Source organism: Kogia breviceps, chromosome 14 (assembly GCF_026419965.1).
Source record: "Kogia breviceps isolate mKogBre1 chromosome 14, mKogBre1 haplotype 1, whole genome shotgun sequence".
Lineage (NCBI taxonomy): Eukaryota > Metazoa > Chordata > Mammalia > Artiodactyla > Physeteridae > Kogia > Kogia breviceps.
In genome coordinates this window covers 76,899,158-76,923,733 of record NC_081323.1, presented here as the reverse complement: position 1 = coordinate 76,923,733, position 24,576 = coordinate 76,899,158, and the positions used below count along the sequence as shown (strand labels likewise).

General features: G+C 37.3%; 1 protein-coding gene across 5 annotated transcripts in view; it reads right to left on the bottom strand.

The window, feature by feature from the left end:
* LOC131740634 (S-adenosyl-L-methionine-dependent tRNA 4-demethylwyosine synthase TYW1) overlaps positions 1-24,576 on the bottom strand; it is a 156,336-nt gene that overhangs the window by 26,879 nt on the left and 104,881 nt on the right. For all 5 annotated transcript variants that reach the window (XM_059036654.2, XM_059036655.2, XM_067014148.1 and 2 more), the window contains one exon: positions 8,334-8,444. In XM_059036654.2, the coding sequence (XP_058892637.1) occupies positions 8,334-8,444 (111 nt within the window). The remainder of the gene's footprint in view (positions 1-8,333; positions 8,445-24,576) is intronic.

Here is a 24,576-nt window from a genome sequence, read left to right as displayed (position 1 = left end):
TGTACCATAACAGATCAATTCTCATGGGATTATAATCCCCTAGTACAATAATGGAGGTATAGTTGACACCCATAAAAATTCAGTGAATAGTTTACTGACTGGGAAAATAAGATGAGCTCCTATTTTCTAGTATAATTTAGATTTGAGGTTGATAAACATTCTGTAAAGGGCCAGATAGGGTTCCCTTTCAAATTATTCTTTTGGAATCATTCTAAGGAGATCACTTTGTAATGCATTTTTTATGTGGATATGTATAAACACAGAATCATGCCAAAATGAAAATACATGTGTAGAAATACATATACATATATATATATACATAGATATGTATATATATATATACCTTTACACACACTACATGTATATACGTGTATCTACCCCTAGAGAAATTCCCATTCAGTACAAATGCAGTAAGATAAATTGGTTTTTAACTCTTTTTAGTTCTAGTTGACAGCCCAGGCATGTAAGACACAAAAGTTTTATAACTAAGTTTTCCATTTGGTAAGTTACATAGTGATAAGTGATTAATGACTAATTTTCAATACTATCGTAACTTTGTAGGCCCTCTAAATACCCAAGAAATCAAACTTTCTTGAAAACAGGCTCAAATAGTCTAGATGTGCTGCTACTAAGTAGGAAATAACTAAAATAGAATGAGGTTCTCTCTCACTCACGCTCTCTCTCTCTCCCTCTCTTACACACACAGACTGGAGGGGATAGAATGACATTAAATGAAAAGCCCACAATGAGCACTGCAGAGTGACCCCGACCCTACAGATGGCAGAGCTGGGAGGGGGCCAAAAACTCAGATGAGTTCTGCAAAAACCTCTACTCCAGATGGCTCTTCAAAGACTACTTACTGGTGTACTACACTGAGATGACCTTTGCTGAACAGAAACTAGAGGAGACCCAGCTTAATTACAATAATCAAGAGAAGCTTCTCTATTAGCCCATTGATTTACAGAATTCATTAAACTGAATTTGGGTTTTAGCTGAATAAAAAAAAGCAAATAATACAATAGTTTTAAAAATCTTTAAGAAAGTGTGGCGGAAAAATTGTACTAAACTTGACCAAATACATGAAAATGATTTATTCATAAGTCAAATTAGTCATAAAAATGAACTTTACTTCACTTTAAATACTGTTTATGAGGGACGAAATTCATGAACAATCATGTCGATACTGCTTAATTCAAAGGAATTTATTCTGTAATAATACTTTTCTTATTTATTTATGGCTGCGTTGGGTCTTCGCTGCTGCGCACAGGCTTTCCCTAGTTGCAGCGAGCGGGGGCTACTCTTTGTTGCGTTGCGCGGACTTCTCATCGCAGTGGCTTCTCTTGTTGCGGAGCATGGGCTCTAGGCACGTGGGCTTCAGTAGTTGTGGCACGTGGGCTCAGCAGCTCTGGCTCGCGGACTCTAGAGCGCAGGCTCAGTGGTTGTGGCGCACGGGCTTAGCTGCTCCACGGCACGTGGGATCCTCCCTGACCAGGGCTCGAATCCGTGTGCCCTGCATTGGCAGGCAGATTCTTAACCACTGCACCGTCAAGGAAGTCCCAGGAATTTATTTTTAATATTTAAAATGTTAGTTCATTGAAGCAGAGGTTTTAGGTAAGATCTTTTTTTTTTAAATTTATTTTGGTTGTGCTGGGTCTTTGTTGTGGCATGCGGGCTTCTTGGTTGCAGTATGTGGGATCTAGTTCCCCAACCAGAGATGGAACCCAGGTCCCCTGCATTGGAAGCGTGGAGTCTTACCCACTGGATCACCAGGGAAGTCCCCAAGTAAGATCTTATATCCATGATAATGGCTTTGGAAAATACTTTAATATTGATTACTCAGCAATAATAAAGCATGAAATGCTAAGGAGAGATTTGGTTTGGAAAGGAAATGAGAGAATGATTGCCGTAGGTCATCACTATGCCTTCACATTACACTTCTCTATACGTTCGCATTGATGCTTTATCGTTAGCAAAGCATTTTCACGTAAAACTTCTCATTTTAGCCAGACAAAATCCTCGGAGGTGGGAAGTGTGGGTAACTTCCTGAGCCGACTGCGGAGGCCGAGCCTGCGCGTGACAGAACTGCCACGGGTAGAAACCAGCCTCACGGAACGGCCTCCCTGAGGCCTCCCTCAGTTGGGCTCCTCAACACCTCCCTCCGGTCCTCCCCGCACTGCATGGGCTACTTCACTTCATCGCACACTGCGGTCGACCGATGACCCGCCCAGACTGGATTCCTGATCGCACTTGCCCCTGAATAGTCCAAAGACGTTTCGCTTTCCCTCACATGGCAGCTGCCCGCCACCTTCTCATCCCAGCACCACCTTCCGCTCCCACCCCGTTTATCACCAGCACAAAGTTCTTGCCTCACAACTTTGGAAAAACAATGTCCTCAAGAAAACAGATGGGTAGAATGTGGCAACTGAAAGCACTCACTCCAGAATTCCAAAGGCTGAGAGGTGACAAGCAGACCCAAAGTAAGTTCCTGAAGAGCAGGACCACTTATGCATCTTCCCGTTTGTAGTGAAAAGCACAACCCACACCATTACACTGGTGACTTCTGGATGGACCACTCTGCTCCAGGACATGGGGGCCATCAGGTCTTTTTCATGGGCTGCTTAGAAAGTTTACTTGGGGATTCAAAGTCTGTGAGAAGAGCAGTATTGTGGCTTTTGATAGTCTAATTAAACTGACTGGTTGTCAAAAGACTCCTGATATGATTGTTTTTGTCCCTGATAGGTTGAGGAGAAATGTCTTCATAACTTTTTGCAGCAATACACGTCACTCCTTTATCTTAAAAATGCTTCAATAGCTGTCCCCCCCACCAAAAAACCAGTCCACGTTTCTCAGCCTAGCACCTCAGGCCTTCTTACTGGACTGCCCCACTCAGCATCCAGTCTTTCCCTGGCTAAATTCTCCACCATCTCTTTGATCTTCGGCCAGGAACCCCAATCCCATCTAATCCCAATCTCATCATACCCTGTGCATCTCTCTTCTCAGATAACTGGCATAACTTTGATGTGTCTAAATCCTGAGCTCTTAGAGGGCGGGGGCCACAGCCTATTCTTCTCTGTACCCCCAACCAATCTATTCTAAAGAGCAAGTCACATGTTCCTCTATGACATTAAACTCCAGAACTCTTTTCTGATCTAATACAATATTTAATTTATATTTTTCAAGATTTTTCTACACTTTAATGATTATGAACCAACTGATAAACACTGGTTAGGTATTGCTACATACATGAACAACTGGTAATACTCCCTACGTTTGTGTGCAGAAAGAGATTGAGACTATGCTAAGACATTTGTTTTGCAAGATGCATTCTGCAAGGATTGAGTTCTGTAGACAGTCATGGTGCTAAGGCGATGAGAGTTTTAAATCATTTGACAACAAATAATTACTGAGCACTTACTCTTCTCAAGGTGCAGTGCTAGGCAGAGAATACAAAGACGGTATTTCATTTACAGATGGATTGTTATGAAAGCTTTTCAGTAAGGCAGATGTTTACAACACGAAACAAATTTTCACAAACAAGTAAGCAAATAACGATGGTTAAGCTTTCCAGGTTAGCAAATATAGGTCTACTTAAGCCTAATGAAGCTAAAATACATGTTAACTTACAGGGAATGGAACAGAGAAATATTTTACAAGACTACCAGTGAAAAAAAAGAGAAAATCAATATAATAGAGAAACTGCTTCTATTGATTCATTTTTAAGTAATGTGCTTGATGGAAAGTGATCTAAACATTTACTGAACCCAGGCATATGTTACCTCCTTGAACTCTCAAAACAAGTCTATTAAATTGATATTAGTATTCTAATTTTAATACTGAGGAAATTTAGGCTCAAGGAGGATAAGTAACCTGTCCCAGGCTAAATGAATACATTTTAGGAGTGTATCAAAGCTTATACAACTTCCCCACCTGAGACTATGAGAGACCCCCCCTGAACCCTCCACATACACACACACACATCCAGGAAATCCAGGAAAAGGATATGAATGGTATCCTAGAGCCTCAGGTATTTCACTAGCCCAAGGTCACTCTATTATCAATTTCACATCTTCAGGGCATTTATGTGACCTTGAGGTACTATTAAATTTTAACACCAACCCCATTTTAGGGTTAGGCCCTGGGAGACTTTTTCTTTTTACCAAAAGCATAGGTAAGGGATAAGCCTCCAAGTACCACTCTGTTGTCAGTGGGTGAATTTTTTCCTAATTCGTCCTTTCACTAAAGGTGAAAGGGCCTAGTCTTCTGCCACATCCTGTCTCTGCTGGAGCTGCAGAGTACCACCAGGCAATTGCAGAGCACCACCAGGCAATCTCCCTTTTTACAGCCCCTAAGGAATTCCCTTACAGACCTGACAGACTGACTATTCTCTCAAAAGTATGTTTACCATAACATTTACTTCTAAGTGTCTGTTTTTGGAGGAATTTGAGGTTATCTTAGGCTGCCGTATTGCTAGCTCTTACCAAACGTTTTTTGGAGAGGCTTTATTACTATTATCTTTAAAACGCTTCCATTTTAGAAAATTTTACTTTAATTAGTAAGACAACAAAAAGCTGCCTTTTCAGACATTAAATAGTTTAACCCTACTGAACAGGAAAGCATGCCTTCTCCATTTACTGATTTCATTTCAATCACTTGAATTATAAAAGTAATGCATGCTCACTGCAACAATTCACACAACACAGAAATATGAAAAGTAAAACAAGCCTTTCCTTCCCCTTCTCCCAAATCGTACACTGTTAATGATTTGATATGTATCCTTCCATACTTTTCTTGTATAAATGTATCTAAATATGTACTGTTAAAAATTTGATTGAGTAATAATTATTCTATAACTTGTTTTGTTTCTTAAAAGTATACGATTTTCTGTAAACATCCCTTTTCCTACTTCAGTTTAAGAGAAAGATACTTCATTAACTTGCTGGACAAATGAGAGATGAATTCAATAAACCATGTGATCTAATCCTCCAAGGAAGGCCCAGGTACTCGATATTACAGGTCTCCTACCAGAGACAACTGATCATCACATGCTTTCCCCCTGATACACACAAACTGTTGTCTATTACCTTATATTTTATAATTTAAATAAGACATTTAAAATTGTGATTAGATGACACACTTCTCCAAGATTTTTCAATTAAAAAAATCTCTCAAAGTAGTTCACTTTACTTCTGTAGATTTTGCCTTGTTCAATAAGACATCCATTTCCCACACAGCATATCCAAATTTAGAAAAAAAATGTGTACCTATGATGCTCTGACGAGGCCTGGCACATGAAGACAGCTCAGAAATATTTGTTAAATGCAGGGATAAAACAGTAAAATGGAAACCTTGTTTGAAAGAAACTATGGCATTATAGCATCTCAGCTATAAGCAGAAGGCTTCATCTGTTTCCTCATTATGTTAATAGTTTGTCCAGCTACAAAATGCCCATCAGAGAATTACACTGTTTACAAAGTAGCCATCTTTCTTTAAAATTTGGTTGATTCTTTTCAGATTACAAAATATCTTCTTCATTATAGGAAACATGACTGCAAAGAAAGAAGGAGAAAAAAAGGTGACAGTGCGATCCAGCCAAGTTAATAATAGAGGTTTTACTGCAGCATAATTTGAAGCAGCATTCTTGAATAGCTAAATCATAAATTAAAACACCACTAATCTCTGATGCTGGCAAGGTTTCCTTAAGCCAATGCATATATTTAAAGTGTAGCTTGTGTGTTTGCATCATTAGAGTTCTTGCCAAGAGTAGCCTTTTGAAATTAAGAGCAATTTTAAAAGAAAAGTGTCTTGACCTGACCAGAGGCTGCTACACACTCAGCAATATTTCATCTGCTCCTCTCACCTCCCCATCCCTCCAGAGGACAGTAATGCGGAACGCTGTACTAAAAAACGGCTATAAAACTGAAATATGCTCTGATGTGACAGAGTCCATCCAGCTTCATAAACATAAACTGAAGAGTGGAGCTTTCAGAGACTGGGTTAATTTTCTGGTCACTTTCTCGCATTCTGTGTATTCTTAGTTGTCCAAGAAAACTGTCTGCCTCTGAAAACTCTACAGCTTGAACTACCATCTCATGCTGATGACTTCCAAATCATTACTGCCAGGCCTGTCTTATCCCCAGAGCGCCAGGTTTATAGAACCTGTGGCTTATTTGAACCTACACTTGGATTATTTAAAAGCTATCTCAAAGTATTAAGGTCAACATAGAACTCATGCAATTACTCCCTAAATTTGCCTCCCTTCTCCACTGGTCTTTTCCATCTCGGCAAACTGTTCCACATCCACACAATTGCTTAAGCCAAAAACCCAGGTACTATTCTTGATTCTTTTTGTTCTTTCATACCCTACATGTCATCTAACAACAAGTTCTGTTGGATCTACTCCCAAACTGTATCACAAATGCACCCAGTCCTCTCCAATGACCTTCCCCACGCCATCACATCTCTTGCTTGGCAAAAGTTTTGTTACCGGTCTACCTACTTCTACTACTGCCCTCTATAATCCACTCATGGCAACAGCAGGGTGATCTTTCAAAATCATAAATCAGATCGTATCACTCTCCAGTTTAAAACCCTTTCCTAGCACACCTAGTATTTTAAAAAGCTTATCATTAAACTCAGTATAAAATCTGATTCTCTTAGCCATGCATGAAAGGGCTAACAAAATCTGGCCCCAGCCCACCACTCGGATTCATCTTGAACCACAGCCACCTCCAGCTACCCCACAGAGATCACGCAGGACCGCTGCAGACCAGCTGTGCCATCTGCCCACAATGCTCTGACCCCAAGCCTTTGCATACTGTGCTGCTTCTTACTATTAAGGTATCAGTTTTTAGAAGAGTTATCTCTTCAGAAAAGCCTTCCTGCTTTTGAAATCTAAAGCAGCCAACCACAATATCTAGCAAAACAGCATATGCATTTACCCTCTGACACATCGATCCACTTACAGGTATCTATCCCAAAGGAACACTGGCAAAAACATGACAGTGACAACCAGACATTAAATGGCTCCTGCTGGAAGCATACACTACCACCAAGGAAATAATCTTGAAATGCAAACATTCACACACACACACACACACACACACAAATCTGATCAATCTTCTTTTGATCTAACTACCAATCCATGGGAAATCTAAGGGGCAAAGCAACATGCGATCACCAAAATCTAAAATATAAATATGGGGAACTAACCAGGATAAATGATCCATTTTTTCCGACAAAATAAATTACAAGGGGGAAAAAAAACACATGGAAGAGGAACTAAGAGATTAAAAGAAATTTAAGAGAGAAATAATCCAATTCTGACCCTTATTTGGATCCAGATTAAAAAATACTTTAGACAATTGGTTTAAGAAGATGTGGTATATATACACAATGAATATTACTCAGCCATAAAAAATAATGAAATATTACCATTTGCAGTAACATGGATGGACCTAGAGATTATCATACTAAGTGAAAAAAGCCAGAAAGAGAAAGGGAATTACATGATATCATCATTTATGTGAGGAATCTAAAAATGAGTACAAATGAATCTACATACAAAATAGAAACACTCACAGATGTAGAAAACAAACTTACAGTTACCAAAGGGGAAAGGGAGGAGGGGAAGAATAAATCAGGAGTATTGGATTAACAGACAAACACGACTGTACATAAAATTTCAATTTAAAAAAAATACTGTTAAAATAACTGGTCGAGTTGAAACTTTTACGTTCCAATATACGACATTATTGTTAGAACTGTTTAGTAAGAATAGTATTCTGAGTAAGTGTTTAAAGTGAGTGCATATCTTTTAGAAATACATACTAAAATAGTTATGGAGGAATGGCGTAACGTGGGGATCTGCTTCACAGATAAGGGCAGGAAAATGGGTAGGAGTACAGCTGAAACACGAGCTAGTAATTTTTGAAGCTGGGTAATGGATGGATGGGGTTCATTACATCAGTCTCTACTTCTGTATATATTTGAAGTTTTCCATAGTAAAAGTGTAGTTAAAAGCCAACCAATTACTCACTATAACAGTATTTTATTTCTCAGCATATTAAAGTTACTATGTAGTGAGCAGTACATTCATTTTCTGTTGATGGTCTACCTCTCACTAAAATATAAGCTTTTTATATGTGAGAGCAAATGCTTAGTCTTTACTGCTCTTACCTCCAATACCTAGAACAGTGCCAGGAATCTTGATTAATATTTCTGACTGAATAAATAAAACATCTGGGACCTCCTACAGAATTTTAGAAGACTGCAATTCCACCATGGCCAACAAAGCATAATGGGAACGTGCCCAACACTAGCCGGCAGGGGCTTACCTTCACCTCGATGAAGTCAGGGTTCCCCAGGGACACCAGCTGGGCATAGGCCTGGAGCTCATCCACGTTCCATGCTTTCACTAGAGTCAGCCTATAGACAGTACGTTGTTGCTAAAACAGAGGAAAACACAACTTTGTTTTTATCACCTAGGAAGATCTTCAAATTTCTTAAACCCATAGGTGAAACCTGGCATGAACTTCTATAAATTGAAGTTGCATTTTGTAGAAAGATGAAAAAAATGTAAACAATGTCATAAGACTCCCAGAAGCCTTATAAAGGCACAGATATTGGTATATTTTTCTTCTCTCACTTACAGTATCGAACACTAGATAAGACACCCAAAAGTTTCTTAACAAATACACTGAATCCCATTTAGTTAGAAATAGTAAATTGACCCAACAGTTTTAGATTGGTGAAAATTAATTCACATAACCTTCAGGCTTTCAGGGATCAATTGCTCAAAGTTATTTACAGTAAGAATTTCTAATCACTCTTGTCCTCTTTCCTGCTTCCTCATTATTTAATGATCTCTACTTGGCAGAAAAGGCACGTTGATGAACTGTCAATGTTGCCATTTGTTTACCATATAACCAAAAGAGGTACTAATTTTCTGAAAAGCCATTAGACGACAGTCATACAAGCCTTTAAAAACTTTATACCTTTGACTTTGTAGCTCCCTTCCAGGACCCTAGAAAAATTACTAAAAGTTCAAAGATTTATTCAAACATCTCAAAACAACATGATTAATGATAGTTTGAAACCTACAACAAGAGTGGGGGCAGAACCTGTGACTTGCCTATAACCAATAGAATACGGCAAAGATGATGTGACACCTGTAGTTATGTGCACATGATTACATCCATCTGGAGCAAGTTCCTGGGTAGTATCCATGCTGCTAAACCTCAAACCATGCTTTAAGTAGCGAGGCTCAAAATACTCAAGAGAAAAACAAAGTGAAGTAAGATGTGAACAAAATGACACCAATCTCTCTCTACATGCACCCCAGTGTTCACAGCAGCATTATTTACAATTGCCAAGATATGAAAGCAACCTAAATGTCCACCAACAGATGAATGGATAAAGATGTGGTATATATATATGCAATGGAATACTACTCAGCCATAAAAAAGAATGAAATTTTGCCATTTGCAACAACATGGTTGGACCTGGAGGGCATTATGCTAAGTGAAGTAAGTCAGACAGAGAAAGACAAATACTGTATGATATCACTTATATGTGGAATATAAAAAATACAACAAACTAGTGAATATAACAAAAAAGAGACTCAGATATAGAGAACAAATTAGTAGTTACTAATGGGGAGGGGGGAGAGGCAAGATAGGGGTAGGGGATTAAGAAGTATAAACTATTATGTATAAAATAAGCTACAAGGATATATTGTAAAACACAGGGAATATAGCCAATATTTTATAATAACTATAAATGGAGTATAATCTTTAAAATTTGTGAATCACTATATTGTACACCTGAAACATATAATATTGTACATCAACTATACTTCAATTAAAAAGAATGCCAATCTCTCTACTTTTGCTCATGTCTGAAGATAACCAAGGGATGAAAAGTATTAGGCAGCCATACCAGAAAATGTACTCAAAACTTATTTTTAAAATGCAGGGTATAAGGCACGAAAAGATAGAAATCTTCCAGATTCCCTTCACATAGCTAGAATTCACCCAATGCCAAAACCTAACAAAAATGGTATAGAAGTGCAGGCCAATCTCACTTGTATATGCAAAAATATATGCAAAAATCTTACAGAAATTTTAGCAAATGAAATTCAGCATTATGTTAAAAATTCTAGAAATGCAAAGATGATTCAATATTAGACTATACATTAATACATTTCATCACGTTAATAGCTCAACACAGAAAAGTTATACAATCATCTTATAGACACACAAAGACATTTCATATCATTTAAAGCCCATCCCTGATTTTAAAACAAAACAGAATGAACAACTGAAAAACCATTTGGTAAACTCAAAAATTAAAAAACAAATCCTTAACATAAAGAAAACACTCTCCAGTCAATAGTCCATGTCATTCTTAGAGATGTAAAAAATAGAGGCATTTCTATTTAATCAGAATAACAGCAGAATGTCCACTCTATTATTTTTTTTAATTTTATTTATTTATTAATTTTTGGCTGTGCTGAGTCTTCGTTTCTGTGCGAGGGCTTTCTCTAGTTGTGGCAAGCGGGGGCCACTCTTCATTGCGGTGCGCGGGCCTCTCACTGTCGCAGCCTCTCTTATTGCGGAGCACAGGTTCCAGACGTGCAGGCTCAGTAATTGTGGCTCACGGGCCTAGTTGCTCCACGGCATGTGGGATCTTCCCAGACCAGGGCTCAAACCCATGTCCCCTGCATTGGCAGGCAGACTCAACCACTGCCCCACCAGGGAAGCCCCCACTCTATTAATTTTATAAACACTTCCCTGAAAGTTAAAATCAAAGCAATAAGGCAAAAGCAAGAATAAGTGGATAGTATACAAAAAACAATTACTTACAAATGATATAGCTGGCTTCTTGGAAACTTAAGAAAATCAACTAAAAATCAGATTAAGTGAAATTGGCCAGTTACCAAATAAAAATAGAAAAATGAGCAGCTTTCCTAGCATAGAGCAGTGGGGTAAATGTGGACTCTGAGGCCAGACTGAATCCCAGACCACATACTACCCATCTTTAGCTCTGTCTCAGTTTCTACCTGTGCAAAACGGGAGTTTACACAGGATTAAAAGTGTCCATCTACATAACGCTTAGGACCATGTTGGCAGCAGTAAGTCATACTAAGTATTAGCTATTATATGCCATATGTATGGTACATATATACTATATGTACAATTACAAAATGCAAGGCAAAGAAAATTCTACTTCAACTCTAAAATACATCTATAAAATACCTGATGATTATTTATGAAATAATATGGACAGTGAAAAAAGTAAATATTTCTGAGACCATAAAAAACTAGCCTACATGGACAGCCACGATAGATTTCTAAATACAATGTAATTCCAATGGGAGTTTAAAATTCCTTTCAACAAATAAACTGGCAATGATACCAAAAATAACAATAGCAAGAGTTAGCAATGAGTCAGCCCTTACTATGTGCCAGCTGTTGTTGTGTTTAACATCTTAGCAAAGATTCCAATATTTGTCTCATCTTTGCAATAAATCTTACAAAATAGGTTTATTAGCTTCACATTACAGATATGAAATTGAGGCCTAGTGCTGCTAAATGAATTTCCCAAAGTCACACAGTTGGAAAGCAGCAAAGCTGGGATATGAACCCAAGCAGAATGAATCCAGGGCAGACTCTATCTCTCATTGCTTAACCTTTTCAAATTGTGAAATAAATCATACAAAGAGAAACATACATAAAACACGAATGGACAGCCCAAGGGATTAACACAAAGAAAATATACATCACCCGGTCACCATCCATTGCCTTTACCCCAAAGCTATCTAATATCCTGACTTCAACATTAAAGTTTAGATTTTTGCCTGGGTTTGAAATTTATATGCACAGAACCATATACTTTTTTGCATCTTGCTTCTGTCATACAACAGTGTTTATAAAGTTCATCCATGTTGCCTCATGTTGAGATTTGTTCATTTTCTTTGTTATCTAATATTCCATTATATAAATACACAATAATTTATTCAACCGATCCCCAATTGATAGACATCTGGATTATTTCTGGTTTTTAGTTATTATAAAATACTGTTCTGTCTTGTAACACTAGAGTTTAGTTCTTCCTGCTTTAGGGAATTTTATGAAATGCTATTATGACATGTATTCTTCTATGTCTGGCTTCTTTCACTGAAATTCTTTCACTGAATTTGATGGTGACTTTAGCTTTACATATATTTTTGCTGCTGTTTAGTACTCCAGTATATGAAAATACTTACATTAGTGAAAGTTGTTGGTTGGTTGGTTTTTTTTCCCCAGTTTGGGTCTCTTAGGAAATAGCATTGCTATGGCTGTTACTGTACCTGACTCCCGATGGATGTTTCTTGAATGTTGCTAAGAGTGGAAATGCTGGATCACAGGATGTGCAGATACTGCTAAATTGGTTTCCAAAGTCATTTCACCATATACTTCCACCTGCAGTGGATCAGAGTTCCAGCTGCTTCTCTTCTTCAACAACACTTGTTGTTAGTCTTTTAAACTTTAGCCATCCCTGCACTGTCCTATTTTGTATTTGCCCGTTTACTGATGAAGTTGAGTATGTTTTTGGCCATTTTGATCTCTACTTTTGTGAAGTACTTGTTCAAATGTTTTGAATATTTCTTTATTGGGATAGCTATCTTTTTACTACTGGGTTTTTCAAATTCTTTATGGATTCTGGCTGTAAGAATGCTGTTATAATTGTATTAGAAATATTTTCATCCACTTTATGGCTTTCCTTTCTGACTTCTTCATATCTTTTGATCAACAGATATAACTAATTTTAGTACATTTACCTTTTATCTATAGCCTACTAATGTTCAGATTGTTAAGGACAAAGAAAAGCACTATGGGGTTACTAAAAAAGAAATGTCATTAGATTTCACTTCAAATTATCAAATTCACATTCTGCGTTTCACTGTGTCTGTAGGGAGCCTGCTCGATGGGATGGTTTTGGAGACTTTAAAGTCTGCTTAAAATTAGTTAAAGCAGTTCCTAAAGTCTATAGAAGAAAGTTGTATTATACTCCAGTTAGATCAAATTAAAACAAAAACTGAGTACAGATGTTGCCTGAGAGGTGAGAGCTGGAATTTCCTTTGCAAAGGACATACTTAACACTTTATTTTATCCTTCTTTTAGATTAAAAAAAAAAGAAAAAATTGGAGTACAAACTGGATTGTATTATAGTAATTTAATTTGAATAAAACCTATTTTTTTTCCCAGTTTGGGGATTTAGTTAGTAATTTTAATTTGGATAGGTTCTGGTCAGTTATTACTGCAGGATTTTCTGAATGTGGCATATTATCTAGCAGGGACAGGGTTTGTGTAATACTACGGAACACAAAAATGAAGATGAAAGTATCCAATTCAGGCAAAAAGTTTAGCTACTTTCTGTTCAGGCTACAATGTGATTTGTAAAATGTCACAATGAGATTTGTAAAAAAGTGTCAAGTAGCTGGCATGTTATAATTTCATGTATTTTCTGTTTAATTTGAGAGTCTAGGACTTTTTTCCCCCAGTGGTAGTAACAAACACAATAAAATGGGAGGGAGTGGTGAACCTGAAAGTAACATCACAATCAATGTGCAGCAAGAAACCTAGATGTTAACCTCTAGAATTCAGACCAGATCTTTGTGATAGAGCTTAAATTTGGGTTTTAACTTACGTTTGTTTCTTAGAGGGAAGCAATACACGGACTGAAAATATTGGGTTGGCCAAAAAGTTCTTTCAGGGTGGTATGGAAGAACCTGAACGAACTTTTTGGCCAACCCAATACACGGAGTGAAAATTGAGGTCAAAATTCCAAAGGTAAATGTTAAATGCTTATCAAAGGGAAGTGAGGGAAAAAAGTATTAAGTACAAAGTAGAAAAGGTCTGAGTAGTTAGGAAGGAGGAGAGAAAAGAGGAAAAAAGTATAAGATGAGGAAAAGAGTACACAGTAGCAATTAAGCTACTGGGCTCTGGAGTCAGCTGTGTGAGCTTAGGCATGCTCTCTGTGCCTCTGTAAAATAGGAAGAGTAATAATATCTATATCTCATAGTACTGCTATAAAATTAAAAGAACTAAAACAAATAAAGAACTTAGAACACAGCCTGGCAGATAGAAAACTATGAATAAATTTCAGCTACCATCATCACCACCACCAGAAGCAGTTACACAGATTCATTCATTTGTTCACACAGATATCAATTCAACCAACAGTCACCAGGTCCCCACTGTACACCAGGTATAATACTAGATGCCAGAGACACAGCAGTGAACAAGCAACCAAAGTACCGACTGTTGTATAATCTACATTTTATTCTAGTAAACGAACAAAACCAAGTCAGAAAAGAAATTAGCAACAATGGTTAATACCAAAAGAGGAGAGGAACCAGGAAACCAGCAAGGTAAGACTCCACCACTCCTGCCTGGCTCCCCAAAGGGAAGGAAATCCAAAAAGGAGGGGATATATGTATACATATGGCTGATTCACTTTGCTGTACAGCAGAAACTAACACAACACTGTAAAGCAACTATATCTCAATTAAAAAACAAACAACTTGAATGCTGACCAAGTCATAACATGCTTGTCAAAAAATTCTCAACTCTTTAAAACAAACAAAAAAACGTTAAAATTGAAACAATCCCTCACTGACGACCATTGTTTCTAAAAGCAAAGGAATATGTATTGCCTCTACTAGAAATTGGGCAATGAATCTTTCAAAGTCCTTAGAAAACATACTTATTCTTAAAATGGCTTTAATTAACTAAATTTTTTACTGTTCATAGGAGACAAAACAAAATGTGTCAATCTGATTTGTCAAATAAGCAAAGAATTAGAAAATAAATTCAAAGATATAATTCATGATGCAGCCAAATGAAGTATTCTTTATCATCAAAGAAGACAAGCAGGAAAACTACTATAGAATTACTTCCAAAATAAATTAACTAAGTAACCAACCAAATTAAACTGTAATGAATAACTGAAAATGTAGATCAAAGAAAGAGGGCAAAAACAATGTTATAAAGACTCAGTGAAGAAAATCCAACCCAACAGGAAAAGAAATCATAGAAGGAAACATATCAAAGCCATTAATAGTGCTTACTTCTGAGGAAGAGAAGTAAGAGAAGGGTTGTAGGTTTATTATTTACATTTCTCTTTAAAGACCTGTAGAACACCATGAAATGTTCAACATGTGCATTATGAAAATCTCAGAAGGAGAGAGAGAAAATGGCAAAAAATATTTGAAAACAAAATGGCCAAAACTTCCAAAATTTGATGAAAAACATGAGCCTATACATTGAAGAAGCTCAAAGAACTTCAAGTAGGATAAACTCAAAGAGATGCACACTGAGATATATTATAATCAAACTGTCAAAAGACAAAGAGAATCTTGAAAGCAGCAAAAGAGAAGTGACTTGTCATGTACAGGGATCCTTGATAAGATCAGAGCCTATTTCTCACCATCAACCATAACAGTCAGGAGACAGTGGGGTGACATATTTAAATTGCTGAAAGAAAAAAACTATCAACCAAGAATTCTACATCTGGTAAAACTATACTTCAAAAATAAAGGAGAGGGGCTTCCCTGGTGGCGCAGTGGTTAAGAATCCACCTGCCAATGCAGGGGACACGGGTTCGAGCCCTGGTTGGGGAAGATCCCACATGCCGTGAAGCAACTAAGCCCATGTGCCACAACTACTACCTGCGCCCTAGAGCCCGTGAGCCACAACTACTGAGCCCACGTGCTACAACTACTGAAGCCCACGCTCCACCAACAAGAGAAGCCACCGCAATGCGAAGCCCGTGCACCGCAACCAAGAGTAGCCCCCACTCACCGCAACTAGAGAAAGCCCACACGCAGCAACAAAGACCCAATGCAGCAATAAATAAATAAAGTCATTTCCAGATAAACAAAAGCTCGGGTAGTTCATCATTAGCAGAACTGCCACAGAAGAAACGCTAGAGGGAATGCTTCAGGATGACATGAAAGGACACCAGACAGCAACCTGAAACCATGAGTAAAGAACTGTGATAAAGATAACTAAATAGGTAAATATGAAAGCCAGTATTATTCTATTTTTGGTTTCTAATTCCTTTTTTTGTTCTTATGTGATTTAAAACACATATACCTAAAACAATAACTATAAATCTATGTTAATGGGCATGCAATGTATAAAATGTAATCTGTGAAATTAACAACATAAGGAGGAAGAGAGAAAATGAGGGGCTTTAAAAAAAAATAACTTATAAGCTTTTGCACAGCAAAAGAAACCATAAACAAACCAAAATGAAAATCAAAACTACAATGAGGTATCACCTCACGCTGGTCAGAATGGCCATCATCAGAAAGTCTACAAATATTAAATGCTAGAGAGAGTGTGGAGAAAAGGGAACCCTTCCACACTGTTGATGGGAATGTAAATTGGTGCAGCCACTGTGGAGAACAGTATGGAGTTTCCTTTAAAAACTAAAACTTGAGTTACCATATGATCCAGCAATCCCACTCCTGGGCATGTATCTGGGAAAGAGGAAAACTCTAATTTGAAAAGATACATGCACACCAATGTGCATAGTAGCAGTATTCACAATAGCCAAGACATGGAAGCATCCTAAATGTCCATCAATAGATGAATGGATAAAGAAGATGTGGTATCCATCTTATTGGATGGATGGCATCCATAAAATGGAATATTACTCAGCCATAAAAAAGAATGAAATACTGCCATTTGCAGCTACATGGATGGACCTAGAGATTATCATACTAAGTGAAATAAGTCAGACAAAGAAAGACAAATATATGATATCACTTACATGTGGAATCAAAAAATGTAATACAAATCAATTTATTTACAAAACAGAAGCAGACTCACAGACATAGAAAACAAACTTATGGTTACTAAAGGGGAAAGGGGAGGGGGTCGGATAAATTAGGAGTATGGGATTAAAAGATATAAACTACTACATATAAAATAGATAAGCAACAAGGATATACTGTATAGCACAAAGAATTATAGCCATTATCTTATAATAACTTATAACGGAGTATAATCTACAAAAATACTGAATGACTCTGCTGTAAAACTAAAAAATATTGTAAATCAACTATACTTCAATATAAAAATCCTATTAAAAAATTTAAAAATATACACAAAGTGCTGGGAGGAGGCATTCCATTTTTAATATGTCCTTATGTGTTAAATACACAAGTATTTGTGGATAAAATGATACTATTTATCTGATTTGAAATAGTCCAATGCTTCCCCACCCCAAAAAAATTGGGAAGACAGATGAAACATGAAATGTAGAATGCTGATAACTGTCAAAGCTAAGATCATGCTTACACAGGAATTCCCTCCATTATTCTCTCTTCTCTTAAATGTTTTAAAAATCCATAATAAAAAAGTTTAAAAATATGCAGTTATGTGTTAGCATTCTGTCACTTCTAATTAGGCAGCTTTCAGTGTTACATATTCTGGATGAGGTTATTACATCCGAGGACTACAGCTCCTAATTTCAACAATTTACCTTGACAGTTGCAATTCAAGACTAACTCGAGTTGAGGCTGTGTCAAAACAAGAAAAAATGGTCTCCTAAAATATGGTTCTGAGTTACTAGTAATCAAAGAAATGCAAATTGAAGCAGTAATGAGGTACCATTTTGGCTTATCAGATTGGCAAAGATATTGTAAAATAGCAATATTCAATACTGCCTAGAGTACAGCAAGACAGACACTCATTCACTGATGGTAAAAGCATAATTCACTACAAACATTTTGGGAAGTACATGGCAACATGATTAAAGAATCTGAAAAGTATCCAAATATGTTGATCCAATAATTGCGTTTCTAAAGATTTTAAGCCTTTGGAAATGATAAAATTTGTGGACAAATACTGATGAATAAGAATGTTCATTCCAGCTTTATTTATAATAATGAGATGTTATAAATATATCAATCCCAAGAAATAGCTATATGTTCAATCCCAAGAAATAGCTAGATGATTTATGACACAGCTATTTAACTAACACTAAAGATGATTATTTCAGAACAGCAGTTATGAATTCCAACATGATGGAGAAACACACTCTTAACAATAAGAGAGCTCAATGCAGATGTGATTCTCAGAAAGGAGAAGGAAGGGGTGGGAGACCTGTTTTTTTTTTTTTCTATACCCTTGCTCCCACTGAGAATAATTGTTTTAGAAGAATGTTTAATAATGAGGGGTAATTTTTATGTAATAGCATTGAATTTTTAAAAAGCTAAAAACAAAACAGTACACATACCATAGTATTAATGACATAAATACATATACACAAAGGAAACACAAAAGGCTGGGAAGGAAATACAAGAAAAGTTGCGGGGTCAGAAAACCTGTACGCACGCACACGTGCGCACACACACACACACACACACACACATTTTTTAATAGTACTGACTCTTGAGATAAGAATGGATCAGTTTAATAGTTTCTTGATACGCCTGATCTCAACTATCCTTAAACAGATGCCTTAAACAAAATTCTCCTGCTCAAAGACCAGAAATCTGGTAAAGGAAGTAGAAAAAGATTTGTCTTAGGTTCAGCAGAACCTCAGAAGACGATGCAAATCAACTTGAATATGAGACAGAGTGTGGCCAGAGTTTGAAGAGTCATGGACCTCTATGTTACCCACGATAGCAAAAAGAAAAGAAGGGCTTGACATCCTCCTGGTAACATGGTTAATACCCAAGAAGATGTTGCTTGTGTGAAGGAGTAGGAGGAGGGTGAGATCACACATATTTTTTAAAATTTTATATATACATGTGTATACACACACACACACACACACACACACACGGCCACATGTTATAATGCATGCTGTCAGCACTCGGTATCCGCGCGCACACACACACACACACACACACACACACGGCCACATGTTATAATGCATACTGTCAGCACTCGGTATCCGCAGGAGATTGGTTCCAGGACAACCAAAGATACCAAAATCTTCACATGCTCAAGTCTCTTATACAAAAAGACACAGTATTTGCTGCACATAACCTACGCACATTCTCCTGTATATTTTAAATCATCTCTAGATTACTTATAACACCAAATATAATGTATATATTATGTAAATAGTTGTAAATACAACTATTATTTGTATTTGTTACAAATAATTATTTGTACTTGTACATACAACTATAAATGCTATGTAAACAGTTGCTTTCCAAGGCAGATTTAAGTTTTCCTTTTGAAGCTCTCTGGAATTTTTTTTTTCCGAATATTTTTGATCCGTGGTTGGTTGAATCTGTGGATGTGGAACCGGTGGATATGGAGGGCCTACTATATAATCGACGTACGGTTAAAGGGCTACTATAAGTTCATCTATTGAAAAACCATTAGAAGAGGAAGCTGAGAAGTGCAAAATGCAAACACAACAGAGGCTAAGAGCACTGGCAGCTGTATAAAGACAAACTGTAAGTAAACACTCAATAGCAGGAAAAAAAAATCCCCACTACAGGATTAAAAAAAAGGCAGCAGTATTTACACGTCAGAAAAGCAAAGGAGTAGTATGGAGCGGTGTTTCTCCATCCTCTGGAGGTTGGGAGAGAATGGAAGAGGTAAGGTTCTACTGGCATTTTGAACAGGACAGCTTTCACAGTGTAAAAATGACCAGTGTACCCTGACAGCCATGAACACAGAGATTTAAAATATGGAAATGCAAGGAAAAGGAAAGAAATGAGAACAAAGAAAAAAAAAAGAAAAGACGATTAATAAGGGAGACAATGTAAAGAGCCAAAGATGAAACCAAAATAAATAAAAGAGAATAAATAAATGGTAAGATTTCTAGAGGAAGAAAGGCTTGACTACAAAATCATAGGACCGGTTTCTCTACTTTGCATGTAGGAGATCTAAACTGAGAAGTCTAAGGCCACCAACACAAGATGAATGAGAGAGGTAGCCTATCTACATAAAAATAAGTAGGGCTTCCCTGGTGGCGCAGTGGTTGGGGGTCCGCCTGCCGATGCAGGGGGCACGGGTTCGTGCACCGGTCCGGGAGGATCCCGCGTGCCGCGGAGCGGCTGGGCCCGTGAGCCATGGCCGCTGAGCTTGCGCGTCCGGAGCCTGTGCTCCGCAACGGGAGAGGCCGCGGCGGTGAGAGGCCCGCGTACCACAAAAAAAAAAAAAAAAAAAAAAAAAAAAAAAAAAAAGAATAAGTAATAGTCAGAGGAATGATGTCATACAAATCAGCAGAAGATTATGTTACAGCCTACCCCAGGGTGCAAACACAGATGGCAGTCACGTAAGCAGCACATTGACTTGGAAGTCCAAGGATATTGACAAAAAAGTAAAATCTCTGGCAAAGTTCCCTCAGGCAACAATCTCTCCATCATCCTGCAGCAGACAAAAACAGACAGAAACACCGGGACGCAAAGTGTGCAGAAGATGTTATGAGAAGGACATCCTGATACACCCAGAACACATCTTACAAAACCACTGAGACAAAGTAAATCTGAAAGGGATAACGGGGCAGCCAGAAACCACACAACTCTAAAATCAATAAATCCGATAGATCTATTTCTCCAGAAATATTACTTGTAACAATTCACAAGTTCAAGTCCCAAATATTAAAGAGTAAAGGCTCCCTTCCTGGGTAATCAACTGTCCAAATGCATATGCCTTGTAGTCAAGGGATGTTCAGGCTGTCATTAAGCCACTGTTAACAACTTCCTTGTGCCTAAGCTTGGCTCTGCAAGGAAAAAAAAAAAACCCCACACACAAAAAAACAAAGAGCAAAACCAGACTCATTAGAAGGTGACTCAGTTCTTGAAGTAAGCCTATAAAGTTTCCTCCCTGGAAAGCTTGTTAGTGACAAGATGTGCCTGAGTGTACAGCACTTTACCTCATGTCTGACTCATAAGAAAGTGAATCTGGAATGACAGCAAGAAGAGCCTGGAAGAAGAAGGATGTTCGGTACTTGCTATACAGACACAAAAATGCCAAAAATTAAGCCTTTAATTCCAAATCTGTATCTGATTTGCATAATTTACCAACCCATACATTAATGAATGTACAGTCAAAGGGGTACCTTAGCTCATCTCTTGAGCCATCCCCACTGCAGTGACACACAGATGAAATGGAAAATGAAAATCAAATAAACCTGTCTAAAAATATACAATGAAACAGCCTCGTGACCAGGAATTGGACCTAGCCGCCTGTTAAGAGTGCACATGTGAGCAAAAACAACCACCTACTCAAGAAGAGCCTGCAAACAATTCCAAGAGATGTGTGGAAATGTAACATTTCACAAAGACAGCCAACAGAATCTACAATTAGAAGATAAATTTCAGTCAAAAAAATTAAAGTGACAGAACAAGCAACTTTCAAACAAAGACATGACTTCATAAAGAAGGCAATTTTCCCAAATTAAACTGTAAATTCAGTGCAATTCCAATCAATATCTCAAAGTTATCTCTGTGTGTGTGTGTGTATTTGTGTGTGTGTGTGTCTGTGTGGGAGAGAAAACTGAAAAAATGATCCCAAAATAAATATGAAAAAATGTACTAAGGGGCTAAGAATAAGCAAGACAATTCTGAAGAAGGAGGGGTCTTTTGTACTAAATATCACTCTTATCACAAAGCTATAGTAACTCAGTATGGTAATGGGGCAAGACAAAAATTAATCAATGTAACAGAGTTGAAAGTTCAGAAACATCCATGAATACAGGAAAACTTGATTACAACAGGCAGTCATTACAAATCATGGGGTAAAGGATAAATTATTCAACAATGATGCTGGCTCAATCAATAATCCATAAAGGAGAAAAAGAATACCTGTCTCATACTATACTTGGAAAAATATAGATACATACATATATATATTTATGTGTGTATTTGTATACATAAAGAAAGAGATCCTAAGTCCTTAATAAAAAGCATTTGGAAGTCAATGAAAATCACAAACATCTCAAAAGAAAAAAACAGTAAAGAACCAAAACAGCACAAACTTCCAGTTATAAGTACTAGGGATGTAAGGTACAACCGGATAAACATAATGAACGCTGCTTTACGTTACATATGAAAGTTGTTAAGTAAGTAAATCCTAAGAGTTCTCATCACAAGGAGAAAATATTTTTTCTTCTATTTCTTTAATTTTGTATCTATACGATGAGACAACGGATGTTCACTAAACTTACTGTGGTGATCATTTCATAATGTATGTAAGTCGATCACTGGTTCCTTGTTTGTAAAATCCTACCACTTGTAGATTTATTCCTGTATATATTTTCCTTTGCTGTGAACATTTAAATGAGAATGGAGAGGGATTTTTTGAATCACTACTCTTGGAAATGTTAGAAAAAAGAGATCTAGGTATTAATGAGAGACAAAAAAGGATAGAAAATAAAAGGTAGAGCAGTGGAGGTTTTTGGAGTATAGTCATGAGTAATCATTAAAAAGACAAAACAAACACAGGCCATAAAAATGCACCTTAGAACCTACCAGGAGACAGGAAATTCTAACTGTGCCATATTCTGGTGAGGTCCGGTGTAAAGTTACCTTGGGTGGCACTACAGGTAGCTAACTCTATGTGTTAAGGAGAACATTTTAAACTATAATAAACTAAATAGATTAAATAAAAATTATCCCCAGGCTTTTAATTTTAAGCATCAAATTCTCTGATTTCTTGAACTACAGTGAAACCTAGAAGTCAACAATTTAGTCATGGGTCAGACAGGAAAGAAAAAACAAATGCTTCATTTGCTATGCACAAACACAAACAACTCTGCAATTATCATGTGGTTGCTGTAGGGGAGTCTGAAATGTTACTACAGGCAAGGAACGGAGAGGTAGACATTAACAGAATAGTACCCAATACTAATTAAAGATTTGTAAAATGTTATTAATGTTCTCTGTATTCAGTACAATTTCCTTTGTCCTCCTATTTAATGAACATAGTATTTAGAAGGGATTTCACTGATTCACTGTAATTCCCAATTTCAATCTAAATTTTCCTTTAAGTGCTAAACTCTTCAAACATGCCTTTTCCTACTGCATGGATTTTTTTTTTTTTAGGATATAATCTTTACTTTTGGTAAAGAAACCTCTGTGTTCAAAAAGCAGCTCCACTAAATGGAACCATCTAAAAAGACAGGATGTGGTTTGTGTACCCTGTTTCCCTCTTACGGGTTATGAGGAGTAAATTCTGGAAATTAAATGGTCTCCATCCTTTCTCCTATCCTCGTCCTCAGTCTCTACATCCTACCACTCCCAGAAACTGGCCATCAGGAACGTAAAAACTAATCACCGCCTTTCCCCTGGGGAAGATGCACTTGAATTGTAATTGGTTATAAATATACAAATAGACCTACAACTGAAGGATTCTCCAGTGTCTTCAGTGTCTACCAGATATCTTCAAAGTACATATAGTCAAAAGGTGATAATTTTCTATCATGAAACAGAAACAGGAAAAAAAAAATAGAAACGTTCTTTACGGTAATATAAAATGGAAGCTTCCTTCAATCACTGGACCAGGAAGGACAGGGTCTCCCGACATCTTGAGATGCATACAGTTCATGAGTTAGGAGGAAGATGACTGACATACCCCCCCTTCGAGTTTTTTAATACAGGCAGAGAAGGGTTTTTTGATTTCGGGGTTTTTTGTTTGTTTCACAAACTCCAAAGCTAGAAGACATGTCATCAGAAAGACTCGAAAACTAGAAGAGATAAAGTTATGAAACTCCAAGGGTTGCTCAAATTCTATGTACATGATTTTTAACATTTTCTAACTTGTCACAGGCAAAACACCTTTTCCCCCCACTGTGTGGCTGGACGAAGGGGAGGTGCAAATGGCTACATATGAATGGTACTGATTTCAATCCAGAATCTCAGACTATGAAGGCACTAATGGCATAACTTTTTGATTCCTGTGAAGTGGACAATGAGTTTCTGCCACACAGACTAGCTTCTTCTGGGCCACGTCAAACGAGCAAGCTATCTTCACATTGCCGTAAGTCAAACAGGACTCACGGTTTCCACTATCTTCATTTCCCAAATACACGAAAAAGGGTCTTCAAATGTCAATGTGAGAAAGTGCTTCCTTCTTTCTGCTTTCAATAAGCAAAACAAATTAGCTTCCGACCATTCTTTTTAACACCCCTTTTCTCCACACTCTTTTCAGAAATCAAACACAATGATTCTCATAAAAAGGTTCAATTCTAATGTCCAAAATAGCAATACGCAAGCTAAAATTTTAAAATAAGCTTTGAGATGAATGGTCTTGAATGAGTCCACTTGGAAGATATTAAAGAGGAAGGAGGAGGAGGACATCTATGAGGTGGCATAAGAAAATGCCCACTGGTCTGTCAGTGACGGGGGGGGGGGGGGTGCTGATGACTTCCTTGATTTGTGGCCGCAGATCTCAATCACATGTAACCCCAAACCACTTTCGATAAACATGAAAATTTTCCTTCAATGCTATTTGAAATGTCAAAGCAAATATCACTAAAAACAAATTGAAAGTGATGGTCATTTTTGAAAATGTCTGTTCATACCACCTGGGTGTGTTCCCCACCCCTAGCCCTTTA